At 36.7% G+C, this 16,868-nt stretch overlaps 1 protein-coding gene across 1 annotated transcript in view; it reads left to right on the top strand.

Annotated features, from left to right (window-relative positions):
- LOC108579104 (forkhead box protein A2-A-like) overlaps window positions 1–12,385 on the top strand; it is a 20,667-nt gene extending 8,282 nt beyond the window's left edge. Inside the window, exon 2 of the mRNA XM_017942547.1 lies at window positions 11,513–12,385. Coding sequence (XP_017798036.1) covers window positions 11,513–12,385 — 873 coding nt within the window. The remainder of the gene's footprint in view (window positions 1–11,512) is intronic.
- The last annotated feature ends 4,483 nt before the right edge of the window (window positions 12,386–16,868 follow it).

The following is a 16,868-nucleotide window of genomic DNA, read 5'->3' on the forward strand; positions in this document are numbered from 1 at the left end:
TTAACCCTCTATGGGCCGAATATTTTTCCCGACTGTAAAAGAATTTATGTAACGTAAAATTAGCAAATATCGACCTATAAATACAGAATAACAGTGAATTCAGCAGTTTCGGCAATTTTATCGTAACGAAGACATATTGTAACTTTGAAGTAACAACGGTTATCAAGAAAGTTACTGGTTAATAAGGAGACATTGTACAACAAGACGTTTATGCCATTTTGTGGAAGAAAGTTCAATTGTTTAATAAAATATCGATATATTAGTACGTGACTTGAAAGTTATAGTCGGGGCTACGATATAGCGAGGTCGTAAAATCGGTTAGGCGTCAAAGTAAACATGTTTTAGCTGCCGGGACCCCGAAATTGACAGAAATACGAGCAGATAAGTACTTGAAACCATGGTCAGGACCGTACAAAGAATTCTTGTATCCAGCGAAAGTCAAATTGATTCTAATATATTTACTGAAAATTGAGTTCAGCTAGGACAATTTAGGGTTTTTTTCTTCTGGGAAAAGCCGCTTTTGGAAGTACGGTTACAAGTAAAGGTCTTATTGAGGTCTTTAACATCTTCATTTACCTGCTCGTGTTATATACAGATAGAAAATGCAAAAGGATTGTGTAGCTTTAATATTAACATATTTTCCATTTGTAAATGAAATACCATTTTCTACTTGAAGTACCAAATCATATGCTACCATTCGTTTATTGTTGGAACCCTCAAACAGACTGCAACACACGGTCTTGAGTGCCGTAACATCAATCGGTGCCGATTCTTGAGAGTTTAATTTACGACCTCGCTATATCGTGGCCCCAACTATACCTTAGGGTATGGAGTTAATCAGACCGATTTCTAAAATAAACGATTTATCATTCAATGGCCGTAAAATATTTCGTTATTCAGTGGTGTTAAGCCCAATTATCAAGGAAATTTATTTCGAATATAAAAAGACAAGCGTCGATCAAGTGCTTCGGCACTGAAATTTAAAAAAAGTTGAAAAAGTCGAGTCAAACGCTTTGGCCTGCGAAGGCTCGTATATTGTAATACAGTGACAGTATGTTTGTTCAATGTTGTCGACGTTTTTCAGCCTCGCGAACAGTAATGCTAAAAAGAAAATCGCGCCGATCCATCATTTTCTCTCCCGGCGAAATTAAATAACAATTGAACGTTTCAAATGGAGAAAAAAAGAAAAGAAGAAAAAAACGAAGCTAAAGAGAGAATAATTGGCAATAATGCCGGTAACGCAAGAAATCCTCAGTAAGGTAATTCTTTTCTGCTTGGCAACCGTAAGATCGAAGTCGAGATAAAGAAAGTGGAGACATGATTAATGGAACTTAATTCTTTCTTCCAGCTTAAAGTGATTATTCATACACGCGGTTTAGAAGAAGAGGCGCACGGAAGTCCATTATTACACTTCTTCTCGGCGGGTTTTAGTCGGGAAAGAGATATGCAGAAATGTAGCACAAGTATACAGGTGGAAGAAAAAGAACGCGAAAAACTTCTGATCTTTGGTTAACGGTGAAATTTTTGTCGCTTCTTAATGTATATTTCATTTGTTTTTAATAATGGGCAAATACGATTTTTCTCGCGAGTTGCAAGGTTCCGCGTTATTCGGGACAATTAGACGACTACGCGTGGAAAAATGTTTTTCGTTTTATGGTCATTGGGTGAAATTTTTGTTTTTAAACTGTTCTTAGGTAAAGGTTTCAAACTTTCACGTAATGTTTTCCTTATCGTTGTAAAATTGCAATGAAATTAATATTGCGAATTTGTTTACTGTAAGTTTAGCTCAGTGTGGAATATTTATAAATGTTTGTTAATGTAAACAATATTGAAACAACTATTAAAATGAATATCGATCGTATATGTGACGATTTTTAAAGAGATATTGCGAGGTTACGTAGGTTCAATTGAAATAAAACACTTTCATTAAAAACAAGTAGTTGTGTAATGGAATTTACGAATGAAAATAACATTTTCGTAATCGAAGAGTATCAATCGTCGTATTATTATGTCAAGAGACCATCGTTAGAGCTAAAACAAACTAATTTTGTAATACATATTACACCATTATTTTATTAATAAAAGTGTTTCATTTCAATTTAACTCGAGTATCTCGCAACAGCTCTTTAAAAATCGTCACATTCTATTGTCGCACCCGTTATAACATTTCTTCCCTGTTTCTACTCCTAGAACATACTGAAACAATTCGGTCGATTAATTTGGAGACACGTTGTGCAGGTCCGTACACAGATCCACCAGTTAGCTGTTTTTGACGAGTATACTCGTCGTGAAGAAATGGCAATATTTTGTGCTATGACGAGTGTACTCGTCGTGAAGAAATGGCAATATTTTGTGCTATGACGAGTATACTCGTCGTGAAGAAATGGCAATATTTTGTGAAGCAATACTCGTCATGAATAAAAAGTAGTTACAATTTGCTGTTTAAATTGCAATTTTAGTAAAAACTAAAACATATTAAACTACTGCTACTCTGCTTTTTACTTCTTTTTATTTTCATGTTTTATTTTCAAACAAATCTCTTTTTCACACATTCATCACCTCAGGACGGTTACCAAAAAGCCTTGTCGGTAATAAAGTTAAAAAATAAAACAGTCATTTCATTATAACTTAATTCTGTATTATAACAGCCACACATACTCTGTGTTTGACGAGTATACTCGTCATCGCTTACTTTCGGCGACACATTTTGGGTACACACTTTCCAAAGAGGTCGCAACAGCTGACTGATTAAATTAGCACAGTGCTAATAAAAATCCATAATTGATGAAATACCTTAAAAAAAAAAAAGTAACAAAAAGCAATAATTTTCGTATGCACCAACTTGATACATTAGCGTCGGATGAAGCATATTTAAGTATAATACATATGTATGTCATTCTGGTTTTTGACTCGAGTCAAATACATCATTAAAATTTTCACATATCCGTCTCGAGATAAAGTTATAAAACGCTCTGAAAGGTTCAATTTTTCTTCAGAAATGCCACATAACAGAAGTTTCACGAATTGAAATAATTGTATATGTGGTATCGGGGCCTCCACACCCAAACAGGAAACCGACAAGGGAGAATAGAGAGGGAGTACAGTAATGTCTCTACAAGTGTCAGCCAGTTTGGATTCTACAAGTGACAGTATAGATGACAAAAATTTCGGGATAAAAGAACGTAAAATTAAAAAAGTTGGTATTTAAATCGCTTGGTTGCCTCGACTCACGTTTCATCCTTATCTTTTATTCGCTGTCCTTGTCTACGTTCGGCAAACTACAAAGGCGGGCGTGAGGCTCGAAAACGCAGTCCTTGACTCTACAAGTGTCAGGTTTAGGTTCCTTGCGGACTGACACTTGTGGAGACATTACTGTAGTTGGCGTACATAAGCGACAGGTTTCCATTGTAAATTTCTCCTAATCACAACAGCTCGATCCTCATTATTTACACAATAATCACTGAAAAGCGAAAAGAAAACAGGATATGCGCCAAATGTCTCCGGACAGGCAACGCAAGCTAAAACTTAAGAACAATAATATATATCTAAAATTAACTATGTAATACGCATAAGCACTTAAGATACAAATAAGAACTAAATAAATAAAATAGTTGGCGTAGTGCGCAAAGCTTCGGCTTGACAAGCCGAAGGTTCCGGTTTCGAGTCCCTCGAAATTTTTTCTGTCTTTTCCTACATAAACGTTTTCCAAAAAAGTAATTCTCACCATTTTCCTCGAAATTTCTTTGAAAAATATCAGTTAGTTAAAAAGTTACAGCAGTGTTTTCCAAAGTAACGCGATTGAGAGAAAAACACGCGAAATCACCCGGTACCCATGTCAAGGGCAGCTCCGTACGTCTCGACGCCAATGTGGTGATAGAATTATCAAAGTAACAAAATGAAAATTAATGGCGTTGGTTTTGCCAGACTCCATCAGACGCTAATAATATGCCAGGGTTGAAAGCATAAATGCATTAAGAAATATATGTACTTCTGGAATTTCTTTCGAGAGAAAGAAGATGCAATCGAGTAGATACTAATTAGATTTTACAAATGAGACCACGTGTAAATCTACTTACTTGTGCAGATTTTATCTGTCTACGCATCCGTTTTATTCGCTCCCGTTCAAAGCTAACACTGGTAATTTTCTTCTGTGTTTCTTGTATTTTAACTATCAGCCTGTTCCAAGAGTCTCTTCGAGCAAATTTTCATGCATTTCATTAGCACAACAAACGAACGCAGAAATAGATTTAATCGCTTATAGAATTTCCTTGCTGTAAGTACGTGTACAACATCTTTTCACCGTTTTGCCAGTTACCGGATTTGTCGCGTCGGAAAAATTCAACTGACTTCGAAATTTCATCTCTTCGCGGAGGAATCTTTTCGATGATTATTTTGTTTCCAAGAAATGCGTATAAGTTCGACATAATTTTGGCTGAAAAGCTGTTGGTAATCTTTAATTAAATCTGCAATTAAAATTGAAATTCAGAAACATCTAAGAATTGCTGATAAAAATTAGGAAAAGGGATACTGTTTCAAGCATCTGTTAATCTGATGCTATTAGGCGATAAATTATGAAAAATCTCTATCTCGTAAGAAGATAAAGTGAAAACTGATCTTTTAAATTAGAATGAAAGTGATTTATTCGTTCCAATCAAATTCCAATGCAATTTACGTTATTCGAATTAAACAGGGGAAAATAAAAGTTGTATGAATTTCTGCGAAGATGAGAACTTGCAGACGATATTAGCACCTCTGGGGTAATATGTATAAATATTTCCTCGCTATTGAAATTTATCGAAACGAAGTAAATAACAACAAAAACATTCATTTGAAATTGACAAAAACATTTGTAATGTTCTGCAACAAGATACACGTACTCCACAGATTTCAATATATTCAATACATTTCTGAAGTGAAAATCCTCTGTTCCCTACATTACGTTGAATTCGTGTTTAAACTTTGAAGCGGTCATCGGTGTGGAATTGGTTTAATAATATGTTGTGAGTGATGGCGTGAATGTAGTGTGTTTGTCGAATAGTCTCGAGATTTGGAAAACGAGCGGATCATACAGAGAAACAGGGAGTAAAACAGTAGAACCAAATTGTTATTGATATCGGAGAGTACGTGAGAATTCAATGCGAGATATGATAAGAGACCGTTGATCACATTATCATTATTCCCTTTTAACGTGTGTTTATAGTTATTATCAAATTATTCTTATAAAATATATTGCTATTGAACTTATTATCACGTGTTATACAACCACAATCGGGCACTGACAAGAAAACTGTAGAATTCCATTTAAAGGAAAAATGGAATTGATCTTTGTCTCTCATTAATCCTCCTCGATAAAATAAAACTATTGTTACTATAACACGGTTCTCATAAAACTACACAACTTTTATATCAAACATTTTCACGAAATTTCAAACGTACCAGAAATATTTTCGGCGATACAGTTAGGTGAAACATTCTCTACGTGATAAGGCGAACCTAAGAAAAAAAAAAAAAGAGGGAAGTTAAACAAATTCTTTTCTATCTCGCAGGACAGTGTGAAATTTGCTAACACAAGGAAACACCTTCTCGAAAGTTAATACAATACCATGATTTACGAGTTATAATTACGATTCATGAGAATAGTTCTCTGTGCGTTTCGGTTTCTGCTTACGTACCTTTTTACATCTATTTATACTAATTCGCAGCGGAACATTGTTAAAAGTAATTAACGCGCCTTGTGTCAAAGGTGGCAACTGTTAGAACCTTATACGTTAATAAATTCGTGAAATATGAATATTTACGTTGGAAAAACGAGAAACAGGTACAGTAGTGTACACGTAAGCGTCCGCAGTCGGGACCGAATATCCGTAGAGACGGTACAGTTCCGCGGCGAGATCCGCTGATAGGCCAATAGCAGAAGCAATAATTGTGAGAGAAGAGGAATCAGGATAAGAAGGAGAAACAAAAGCAAAGCGATTCGGTGGATCTTCGAGAGCGTGGCGGTCGCGTTTCTCGGTGGATTCGGGTCGAGGCAGGTGCGAAACAGATGGCTGAGTGAAATAGAACAGAATCGAAAGGTGGTCTCTCTGACGTTATTTAACACGGTCGCCACCACGACAAAAAGCACGTCGTTTTGTTCACTCGTATTCTAACGACTCTTCGCTCACTTTTAATCGTTGCATTTCCTTTTTTTTTCGTTACGTTTGATCGCTGCAAAGTAGGTGGTACGACGTCGTTTATTTTCGAGCATCCAGGATGAACAGGTGCGTTTAGTCGAGATCGACATAATTCGAATTCCGTTACGCTTCGCTCGTTTTTATGGTAATTTCAATGCGGCGGAAGGTTTTCCAATAATTTTTCGGTTGCAAAGTGAAATGTGGTGATAAGTACGGCTTTATGGATCCTGTGTGAAAATTTTTGGAGATTGTGCGTGATATAGAAAGTGGTAGAAAGTTTAAAGCGGGCATTTTTTTTTTTTTTTTAATTCACGACCGAAAAGTTCTTCGACTTACGTGTCGGGTCGTGTCAGTAATTTATTACCGAGGGAGCATGGCTTATTTATCGATCGATATCTGTTTCTTGCGTAATTTTCCGTTTATTTTTAGCTATAGGAAAATCGCAGATGCAGCGAATTATCGAAGGCTGGATAGAAAGGAAACTGTAATTGTCGTACTTTCATCTTTTCTCGTAATATCAAAATTCTTTTCTCGATAAATCAGGCTTTAGAATGTTGAAATAAAAATATCGTCAGATTGTATAAATTCTTTTCTCGGAAGTTTTATTACTGCCACTTACAGTTTATTTTACGTCCAGTCTTCGATTTGCGATGCTCAGAAATGCAATAAATTCGAGAAAAACAGAACAGAATTGAACAAAGATGTACTATAAAAGGGAGAAGATTTTACTCGAGACAAACGAGCTTAAGTTAATCGTAACTTTTTACCATACGAGTAACACAACTTTGCGAAACTTCATTTCAGAAATTTCTCAAATATTATCTTGCTTAGTACAGCAAATGTTCGCATCCGTAATTTCCCTCTGAAATTACCGTGCGAAACGATTCATTCGACTCGAAATGTAGAACACAAAGTGCGTATTTCACGTTCTTCCAAGGTTATTATTTCTGACAACTTCAGTGGCAAATTGAACTTACAGTTTGCAACATGGAAATCGTCCATCTACTTTTTAATTAACTGCTGATTTATAATTGTGTATCACATGCGCGCCAACGTGCGCAGACTGTTTCCGCAGTTTCTGCAACATAACCTCAAAATGATAATCGCAGCAACATCAACAACATTACGGAAATTAATGTATCACATTTATTGCACCACGTTTTCGTGCGTGTCTTCAGTTTTTACACCAGGCTGCACGTTGCAAGTTTTATTGCGCGATAAACAGCTCGCGTTGGAAAAAAAGGACGCGGAGATAAGTATTCGAAATGTAATTCGAAATAGGACAGACATTAACGGAACAACAGATAACCGTACGAAATAATTGTGTAATATATTAATAGATACGATATTCAATTTTGAAGGTAGTTAATTAAACTTTTGACACGTTCAACTAGCGACAAATTTAGCGTCGTACACCAGTAAAGATGTACAGGGTGTTCAGGCTGTTAACTTCCAGCGTTTTTCTCGCCAGTGGTAGATTTGTGAGAAAAGTAGAAGAGGACAAAGTTTCGTTATTCTTTCGACACAATATGATGGCTTGAATAGATTTATCGTATGCATCAACCCAATACACCGTCGTTCGTAAATATCAGGACACCCGTTATATTCGAACAGAGACTATTTCACGATTTGAATTACATTTCTTCGACAAAGTTAGCGTCGTATCTCAGTAAAAATAGACAGGGTGTTTGCTCTATTTACTTCCAGCGTATTTCTCGCGAGTGGTAAATAGATTCGTGAGAAAAGTAGAAGAGGGCGAAGTTTCGTTGCTTTTTTTATACGACGGCTCGACTAGATTTTATAAATTTGCAGTGGTTTTTCGCGCAACGACGATACTACGAATTTTTACAAATTGATAGCTATAATTGTTTTTACGTTACATTATACTACATGAAACTCTGTTTGAACTTTCTGCTTTACTTAGCAAATTTGCTCAACTGTTTTTCTTCTTCTGCGCGGGCTACATGAAAATGGGAATAACTGACGAAGTTACGCGCACTCTGTCCTAAATTTTTACACACGCCTTCGTCGAAGTATGACAAACACACTTGCAAAGTTTCAAATTCGTCGGTCAACCAGTCCCCACGGGAAAAAATCTTAGAGACACAGATAATGGCCTCCAACGTTTTGTGCAATACGATTAAAAAAAAAATTATATAGTTCCACTTAGAAAACTCAGGATGACTTTACTACGAAAGACAAGTATTTTCACCGTTATCCACTTAACGCAAATAAAATTTTGCCGACACCTTCATCCTCAGAAGCGGTTGGAAAAAAATCGCGCGAACCGTTAGAGCGAGCACCCTTTAAATATTTTTTCCCCTTGAAATTACCAACCGTCCGTTAGTATTCACGAGATGATAATAAATTTGATCCATTTATTAATCCGCAACAGTGTGCAAACATAGATATTGCGTGTACCTAACGCGTGAAATATAGTTTCCTCTGCGCGGATACGAAACGTTCTATATGCATTTATGCTAATTAAATGGCCGTGTGTACACGTTAAGCTCGCCTCTAACGCGTTACATCAGAGAATAGAAATGCGCATTACATGGCGTTTGTTGTTTATATAACATTACACGCCTGCTGGAAAATCCGGCAGTTCAGCTGAGCGATGCGATTTTAAAGGCTCGTGTACGCCATGTTCGATTTGCTCGTTACTTCTTAATCGGCTAATCGGCAGAGTCAGCGAACAGCTTTAGTAAATACGTTTCCGCAACGAGTTTTCTTTCCGCCGCGAAACACCGCCAGATTCAGTTAACAAATTATCCGATAAGAGGAGCAAGTGCTAATTTGTCGGTTTAATTACGCGGATTGTGTTTGTATAAGAGTAAACATTGTTGCAGCGCGGGAGAATTTCTTGTATCTAATGTTTTGATAATACGAGTGGAATTATTCGAGGCTTCCGGGTGTAAGCCGTGTCCAAAAGAATTTACGTTCCGCCAGCGTTGCAGCTAGCTTCGTCAGGGTCTGGAGACGTACCGATAATTATCTCCACTCGTTAATTCCACTCATATCGATTTCAGGCCGTGAAACTCTCGTTCGTTTTGATAATAACTGGAAAATTTCACGTGGTAAGGAAAAATCGAAGTGAACAGTGGTGAGAATCTTACAGTCGAATGGTAATTAAGAAATTAATAATTGGGCACACTGAGGCGACGAATGAATATTAGAAATTGTGGAATTTATTTGAAACAAATTTCACCGCGAGTTTTCTCGGTGAACAGATATATTCTAAGTAAAACAATTCTCCTCCTTACCAAATCACTTACAGTGCCCCAAATACTGCGATGAAAGAGCACAGTATAATACGAGCCACTCAGAAGCCAAAATGATTAACTCCACTTTTTGATATTCTTCCAATTTTAGCTAATTTTTCATGAATAAAACAAGTTTAATAAATTTTATTTTACGGAGCTAGTCACTTTGGCTCATATATCGAGCTCAGCGAGCATGCTGCAAGAAGAAGATTCGCGTATAAGAGTTTCAACCTTCCTGAAAGATACTGGAATTTGTCATCAAGTGTAAATCGTTCCAAAGTGTGGTCACTGATAACCTAAGGAAGCGCACGTGAGCTTAAGCACTCAATTAAAATAAGAAAGAAAATCCATACTGTGAATTTCGCCGACCGAATTTAACCACCAAATATGTTCTATTAGAGTGCAAGAGTAACCAGCTCCAAACACTTGACGAATTAAAGAAATATTTGAAACAAAAGAAAATCTCAAGGAAGCTATCCAACTTATCCACAGACTAAACCTTCACTGTGAAATGTAGAATAACCGCCAACTATGGTCGTTAATAGCCAAGATATTAGTGCGACTTTAAATTATATTTGAAAAAATTTGGCAAAGTTCTGTCTTTAACATTGAAAACAAACTGTTCCTGCTAGAATTTTCAATTCTGCAAACTATTTATAGCTAATCAAGTAACAATTTTTTCTACTCTTCTTTAACCTAACGTTGGACAAAACTGTCCAGTGGCAATAATTGCAGACCAATTCGAAGCTTTGTTTAAAAATTCGATCATTGGAGCGCACATATTTACGACTGCACTTTTTAACGTGTACACACGGCGTGTAAATAAATGATACATTAAGGTTTTGATAAACGGGTAGGACAGAAACCGGTTCCATACATGTTCACGTTTACTTTCTCAATTTTCTAGATCAATAATTTCCCACATGTTTGCGAATGTTGTGAAATGACCGATACCGTGACAGTTCACGGTATGATAAGCATCTGCGTGTATTATAAATTCCGCTCATTTACATTTTCGCTGGTACGATCGAGGAGCTTGTCGTTTGGACGTCTAAAAATGTTCTTTACCACTAATTCCAGAGTTCAACGCGAGACATCGTCGTGAACGGACGTTCGGTCGAGTGCTCTCTAGAGTGAGATAAGTCGGTAGCGATAGTAAACGTAATTTAATTACGAGCCGGTTCAACCGATACCTCGTGTTAACGGGGTATTCTAGTGTCATTTTTTATTCCTTCTTAGGGATTTTTTTTGTAAGGAAAGTGTAAGTTTCTCAGTAGCGGCATTTTACATACATATTTATTCATGTTTTAAGAAAGTTCACAATTTTTTGCAAGTGAAAATAATCAAAACTGTCTGATTTATATATCGTTCAGTGCGGTCCCTTTAAACAAAAGGTGTCCTACTGGCTGACACGATTCCGCCCATTCTCTTTGTCCGAAATGAAAAAACCAAAAGGATTCTTGATTAGTACGATTGTGACTATGGTGCGAACTAGAATGAAAAAGAAATAGTGAGAATTTACAAAATGGCGGTATTTTGAATTTTGAATACCGATTTCTTCGACTTTGTTTCGTCTTTCAGAGGGTCTAAAAATCAGAAAAGTATATATTTTGGCATAATGTTTTGAAAACATAATACACAGACTATTCAGCTTCGCTGGATTGACTCCGAGTCCACGAAGTAGTAGCCTAAGTGAATATTACTTGAATGAAAAATAAGTTTAATTTGCCAAATATTATGGTTTCTTGCATTATAATACCATTTCTTTCCTCAGCTTACTTTCATTGTCGAAATACAAAATTAAAAAATTTCATTTTATCCTTTACATTAATTAAAATAAAAGTATTTTATTTGCCAAAATTTTGACAGCATTGCAAATATTTTCCCTCTAAATTTAACCCAGCATTGCATACTATACAGTAAAAATGCCAAGCATCTAGCAACAATCTTTCACGCTCAATTCGCGAAATTTGCATAATCCACGTTCGTACAAGGTGAAAGAGAATTCTCTAAAAATTTCATCGCGACGAGAAAGCAAAGAACGAGTCTCTGTACCCCGAAAAATATTTTTTCCAGGTGCCAAGGGGTCCTCACCGACCGGGCAAAGGCGCCTACTGGGCGCTTCACCCTGCTGCTCTATCGATGTTCGAGAACGGCTCGCTACTTCGACGCCGGAAGCGTTTCAAACTGCACAAACCCGACAAGGAGCTGCTGAAATCCGAACTGCAGGCCCTAGCGTCAGCCATGCCACCACCTCATTCAGAATCCTCGCCCGTGTTGTCCATAAATCCCAGTGCACAGACTAGCAGTCTCACAGTGGCCAATTTGCACCGTCTTCGCGACGACTTGCTGCGCTGGGAGCTGCAGGAGCGTCGCCTAACGATGACTTCCGGCGGGAACGGGTCTCCAGGTTTCACCACGCCAGAGGCTGGTTCCAGCTACTACCTTCTCTCGCCGGAAGTCCGCCAGAGACTCACCGGAACAGACGAGATCCTCCGCGGTTACGAGAACAACCTGTTGCAAACTGGAAGCTGGAGCTTCCCCAGTTTCCACGTCTCTCCCTACGTCTCTCAGCTGTCCTACTTTCAAACGGACATACCCGAGAGTAGGCAGATCTGTCCTGGTAGCACCGAGACCAGCGTCTCTGAGAAAACCGAATCCAGAGGCTTCCTAGAGGCCGGAAGAGGCGCCACGATTGACCCTGTTGACGCGAAGCTACGATGTCCAGGTCTGGAAGCTGGAATATCCAGTCAGACTAGTATTCAACCTGAGCAGAAGAAGAAGAAGAAGCCCTTCACTATTGAGAATATCATCGCACCGGATGACGAGCAGATTTCCAGTAACCTGGACGAGGAGAAGAGGGGACATCTTTTGGTACCCAGGCCACTCTACGCCGGCTTCTCGTTCGGCCTTTCCACGACCAAGGTCCCGTACGAAACCGCTACTTGAATTTGTGTGGCGAAAGTGTGTCTAGTGGATGATTCGACGAGAAAGGACGCTCGAGACGCGACCATTTTGACGTTCGAACACGCGAGTGGATGATTCCCGTATTAATGGCGAGTAGAATCGTTCATACTGTCCGCGCGCGTTTCGCTCGCTTCTGTTTTTATAGAGGGTGATCATGTGTGTGGAGAAGAGAAGGAGGAGGCTACCGATGGTGTACGTTTTTCGAGGTTATGTTTGGAGGTTCGAGATGGAGTAAACATGGCGGGGAGATCTTGGCTGCAGAGAATTGTTTGCCCTTTCACGGTAATGTTCGTGGTGGAAAGTTTGTATTTTTATTTTCGAAATCATTCTTCCGAAGGAAAATGGCGGACGTTTCTGTTTCGCGGGAAGAGGAATTTCGAAGAGGGGGGAAATTCTGTGAAGTTATTCTGAGTGGAGTATAGGAGAACCAATTGGGTCCGGTGAAAATTTTGTGAAGCACAAAGAAAATGTTTCGTTGTTGTTCTATTTACAAAGTATTGAACTTTTGGCTCTTACGATTGATGCTAGTTTAAAAAATTATTTGGCAATAATTTCTTTTTGAGAATAAAGTAGCGTTGATTTTGTAGTTCAACGTGTCTCTATACAAATGTAACGATATTTATCACTTTTGTTAATTAATAATTGTGTCGATATCATAATCTGCATAGTTGAAAGTAGAGTATTAGAAATGTTTAGGAAAGTCAATGAAGAGTGCAGGGAAAGAACCAACAGAAACGAAAAAAAACAATGAAAAAATGATTTGTTTCGTAGATTATTTAAATGTAACAAGTGACAAGTTATCGAAGATTTAATAAACCGAGTACACAGTCGAGTGATGCAGTTTCAGGGAAAAGCTGCAAGCATTGAAACAAGTTTTCAAAAATATTTTCACTGGAAAAGGCACAAAAATATCTGCTTTTAAGCCTTTCGAAATTTCATTTTCTTCATCCTATAAAATTTCAGTTTTTCTCTGCGCTCTTCATTCTGTTTTCTAGAACCAGTTTTTGCGAAAAGCTTTCAAATCTGCGATGGAGAAGCGATCAATATGTGTATTTCTAAAAGATTCATTTGTGCAATGATTTTTGGATAATTTGATTTTAATTTCAATCGAATTAAAGATTAGATTAACCGCACGATTTATGATGTTACAGAGTATTTAACTATAATTTGAATATTTCGAGTAGAAAATGCTTTCGTTTCAATAAGAAACGAGTACAGAATTTTTGAACATTTTCTACCTGCTTAACTTATTCAAATTCACGTTATGGTTTATTAATATTCAATTGGTCGACTGGTTAACTAGAAACAATGGATAAACTAAATTAATAGGTGGAGTAAGAGGTTACTTTCTAAAGAAGTATGTGGAAATGCTGAAAGTTGTAAATCTATATAATAAGCTCGTCCTATCGTGACTTAAGTATACACTTTCTAGAACGAAGATTTTTCGATTAATCATTCGATCATTTGGAATTCACAATTGGTGGTGTAACGGACTATATAATTAGCTACGTAATTGACGAAATATTTAAATAAGGGGTCACGGTGTTAAATTTATTTCGAGCAACATTCAAGACTCGTTTTCCACATTTAATTGAAGGTAAATTGAATTTCTTTCAAATCTGAAGCGATAAAAATTCTAAGCAAAATTCCATGTACTAATATCTTTATATACAGGGTGGTGAATTTTTATATGCAATTTAAACGATCTCAAAGAGGGAATAAAATGGGAAGAAAATTTATTTGTAAATGTCATTTCACTCAAAGTCATCTATATTTCTTTACATTAATTTAGATATTCTTTTCTACTGTATGTTGCAGAAGAACAGTGAATTACGATTTCATTCTAAAATTTTAAGTCAAATGTGAAACTTAAATTTGCTATTTCTTCCATCAAAAAAATTTTTCTTCCATTTCATTCACCCTTTCAAACTATTTAAATGACATATAAAAATTTTCTCGTACTACCATAGCTAGAGAAGATGATTAGGTGACCTGTCTCACGTGTCCCACCTTGTATAACAAAACAAAATCAAAATTTTTGAACCGGGAAAATATTCGACATTTCTCTGTTTTACAATTTCTGAGTAATCCCTTCGAAATTAAAAAAGATCGTAGGGGAACCATTTAAAAAATGATCCCCTTTCTTCCTGAAAGGAGATGAGAAACCTGTAATTTTTAATTTCTATACTTAGAAACAACTGCAGAAACATTTTTACGAATCTACATCGCCAAATTTGTCCAAAACAATTCTGTCAAGCGAACATGTCTGTGCTACGAAGTTAATCAAAATTTACTTACGTACAAGGAGTTGATACGTATAAATCTGCAGTTGAGATGTTTCATGCAACTCAAACAAGACGATTTTCCGAGGTTGATATGAATTTCACGCATTTTTGGATATTTACAAATTGATTCTATTGAAAGAGAATGTCGACCAACGAGCCTTCTCCTTTTCATTCTTGCAACAATTGGACGATTTTTCTTCGAGTGAAAGAGCATTTGGATGAATAACAGAAAGAAACATAACAACGCTAAATGCAAGTTAACGAAAACGATAAAGTTGATTAGTGATAACGCGAAGGAATACAATAGAGTGTTCGAAAATTATTCATCAGACTGAGTGGTGCAATAAGAAGCTCGGTGCAAAGACTGATTAACCCTGTCATCCACGATGATTGGCCAAGAAGATCGAAACAACTGACAACGAAGATTTGCAATATTATGTTAAAAAGTCGAGAAATGATGAGTCGAAATAATGAGCCCTGTGCTCTTAACGCCTGTAGGCACTTCGAAGCGCCGAAAATATATAGAAATGAAGAAAACTGAAATTAATTTGAAAATTTACTCGCACCGTGACCTCGACGCCTACAGGCACTTTGAATATTTTCACGCACAGTGCTGTTGGCACGTTTTGGCACACTCTCACCTCAATTCAAGCCTTGATTCTTGTTCCTCGCGTAATTCCACCCTAATTTTTGAAACGACAAACTTCAAAACTCTAATTTGGAATTTTAATTTTAAAATTTTTCCAAAATTTTGAAACACTAAAACGAAAGATTTTGCTGAATGTGCGGCATACTAAAATCTGCCGCAGCGAAAGGGTTAACATTGAAAGACCTGAATTTAAAGTTGGTTTTTATAAATTTTACACTCGGTCCGAGATGAAAATTTCCAAAACGTTCATTTTCGGTGCGATTTTAAAATTCTTCAAGTTGAGGCAGCAAGTGTATCTACGTGAAATTCACGTCTGCTCAATTTGGTGCACAATTCTCGAACACTCTGTAGATAACGGTAAATCATGAGCATAACAATATAATTAAAGTTTAACAACGTATTTGCATATAACAAGCAACGACATTGACATTTTGCCTGTATCATTGTAATATTGTATATATTCGTTTCACAACGAAGAAACTTACGTAAACGCAACGAGTTCGAGATTCAAGAGAATAATAATTAACACACGATTGACCTACGAAGTTACTCGAAATTCCTTAAAATCTCTCAAAAAGAACAAAAACGAAGAAGAAAAGGAAAAAGAAAGCAAAAGAAGGGAAGAAGTATTACTAAAGAAGTACGTAGCAAGTTCAAACGTACAATTTCTTCGTGTCTCTTTATTCAGACGAGAAAAAGAACTCGAAATACTGTTTAAAAATTAAAGAAGTAAAAAGAAAAACGTTCTGAAGCAACGTTAACACTGTTTAAAGTATAAAAGTGTCTTAAGGCGACGCGAAATAACAAGTAAAGAATAAAAAAAAAAAAGGATTAAAAGTGTTTCGAAAATAGGAGAAGAATACGGAAGTGTTCTGAAAACAACGCAAAATGCTATTTAAAAAATTCGTCTAAAGAGTGCCCCAACGTTAAGAACAAAAATACTAGAAATATTCGAGTGAAAGTATTTGTTGAAGTGCTCGAGCACGTCAGGAAAAGAGCGACAATATTAGGTCATCCTGAAAGTTTCTGCGGTTTTAAGGAGTACAGTAAATTCTCTACAAGTGTCAGTCAGTTTGGATTCTACAAGTGTCAGTATAGATGGTCCTACGCCTAGGTCTGACGTGACAGTGAACGTGTTAATAAGTAAATGTTGTTCAAATTATGCTGTGTTTGATGTCATTTTCATCAGAAAAATCTCATCAATATGTTAAGAAAAATTTCGGGATAAAAAAACGTAAAATTAAAAAAGTTGGTATTTAAATCGCTTGGTTGCCTCGACTCACGTTTCATCCTCATCTTTTATTCGCGAATTTACTGTACGTACTGAAAACAAAGAAACACCATTGATATTAAACATTTTCATTTCAAATAATTTCCATAATGTTCGATACACTTTTACCAATGTTTACAGCAGCATTAATTTCGTGCACATAAAAATTCGAATCTCTAAGAGAAAGAAACTGCTGAAAGACGTTTTCAACATCCTCCCGTTTCCTAAATTCCCTTTTTCCGTAAGGAAATTGTCGAGTGA

Source organism: Habropoda laboriosa, unplaced genomic scaffold (assembly GCF_001263275.1).
Source record: "Habropoda laboriosa isolate 0110345459 unplaced genomic scaffold, ASM126327v1 scaffold42, whole genome shotgun sequence".
Taxonomy (NCBI): domain Eukaryota; kingdom Metazoa; phylum Arthropoda; class Insecta; order Hymenoptera; family Apidae; genus Habropoda; species Habropoda laboriosa.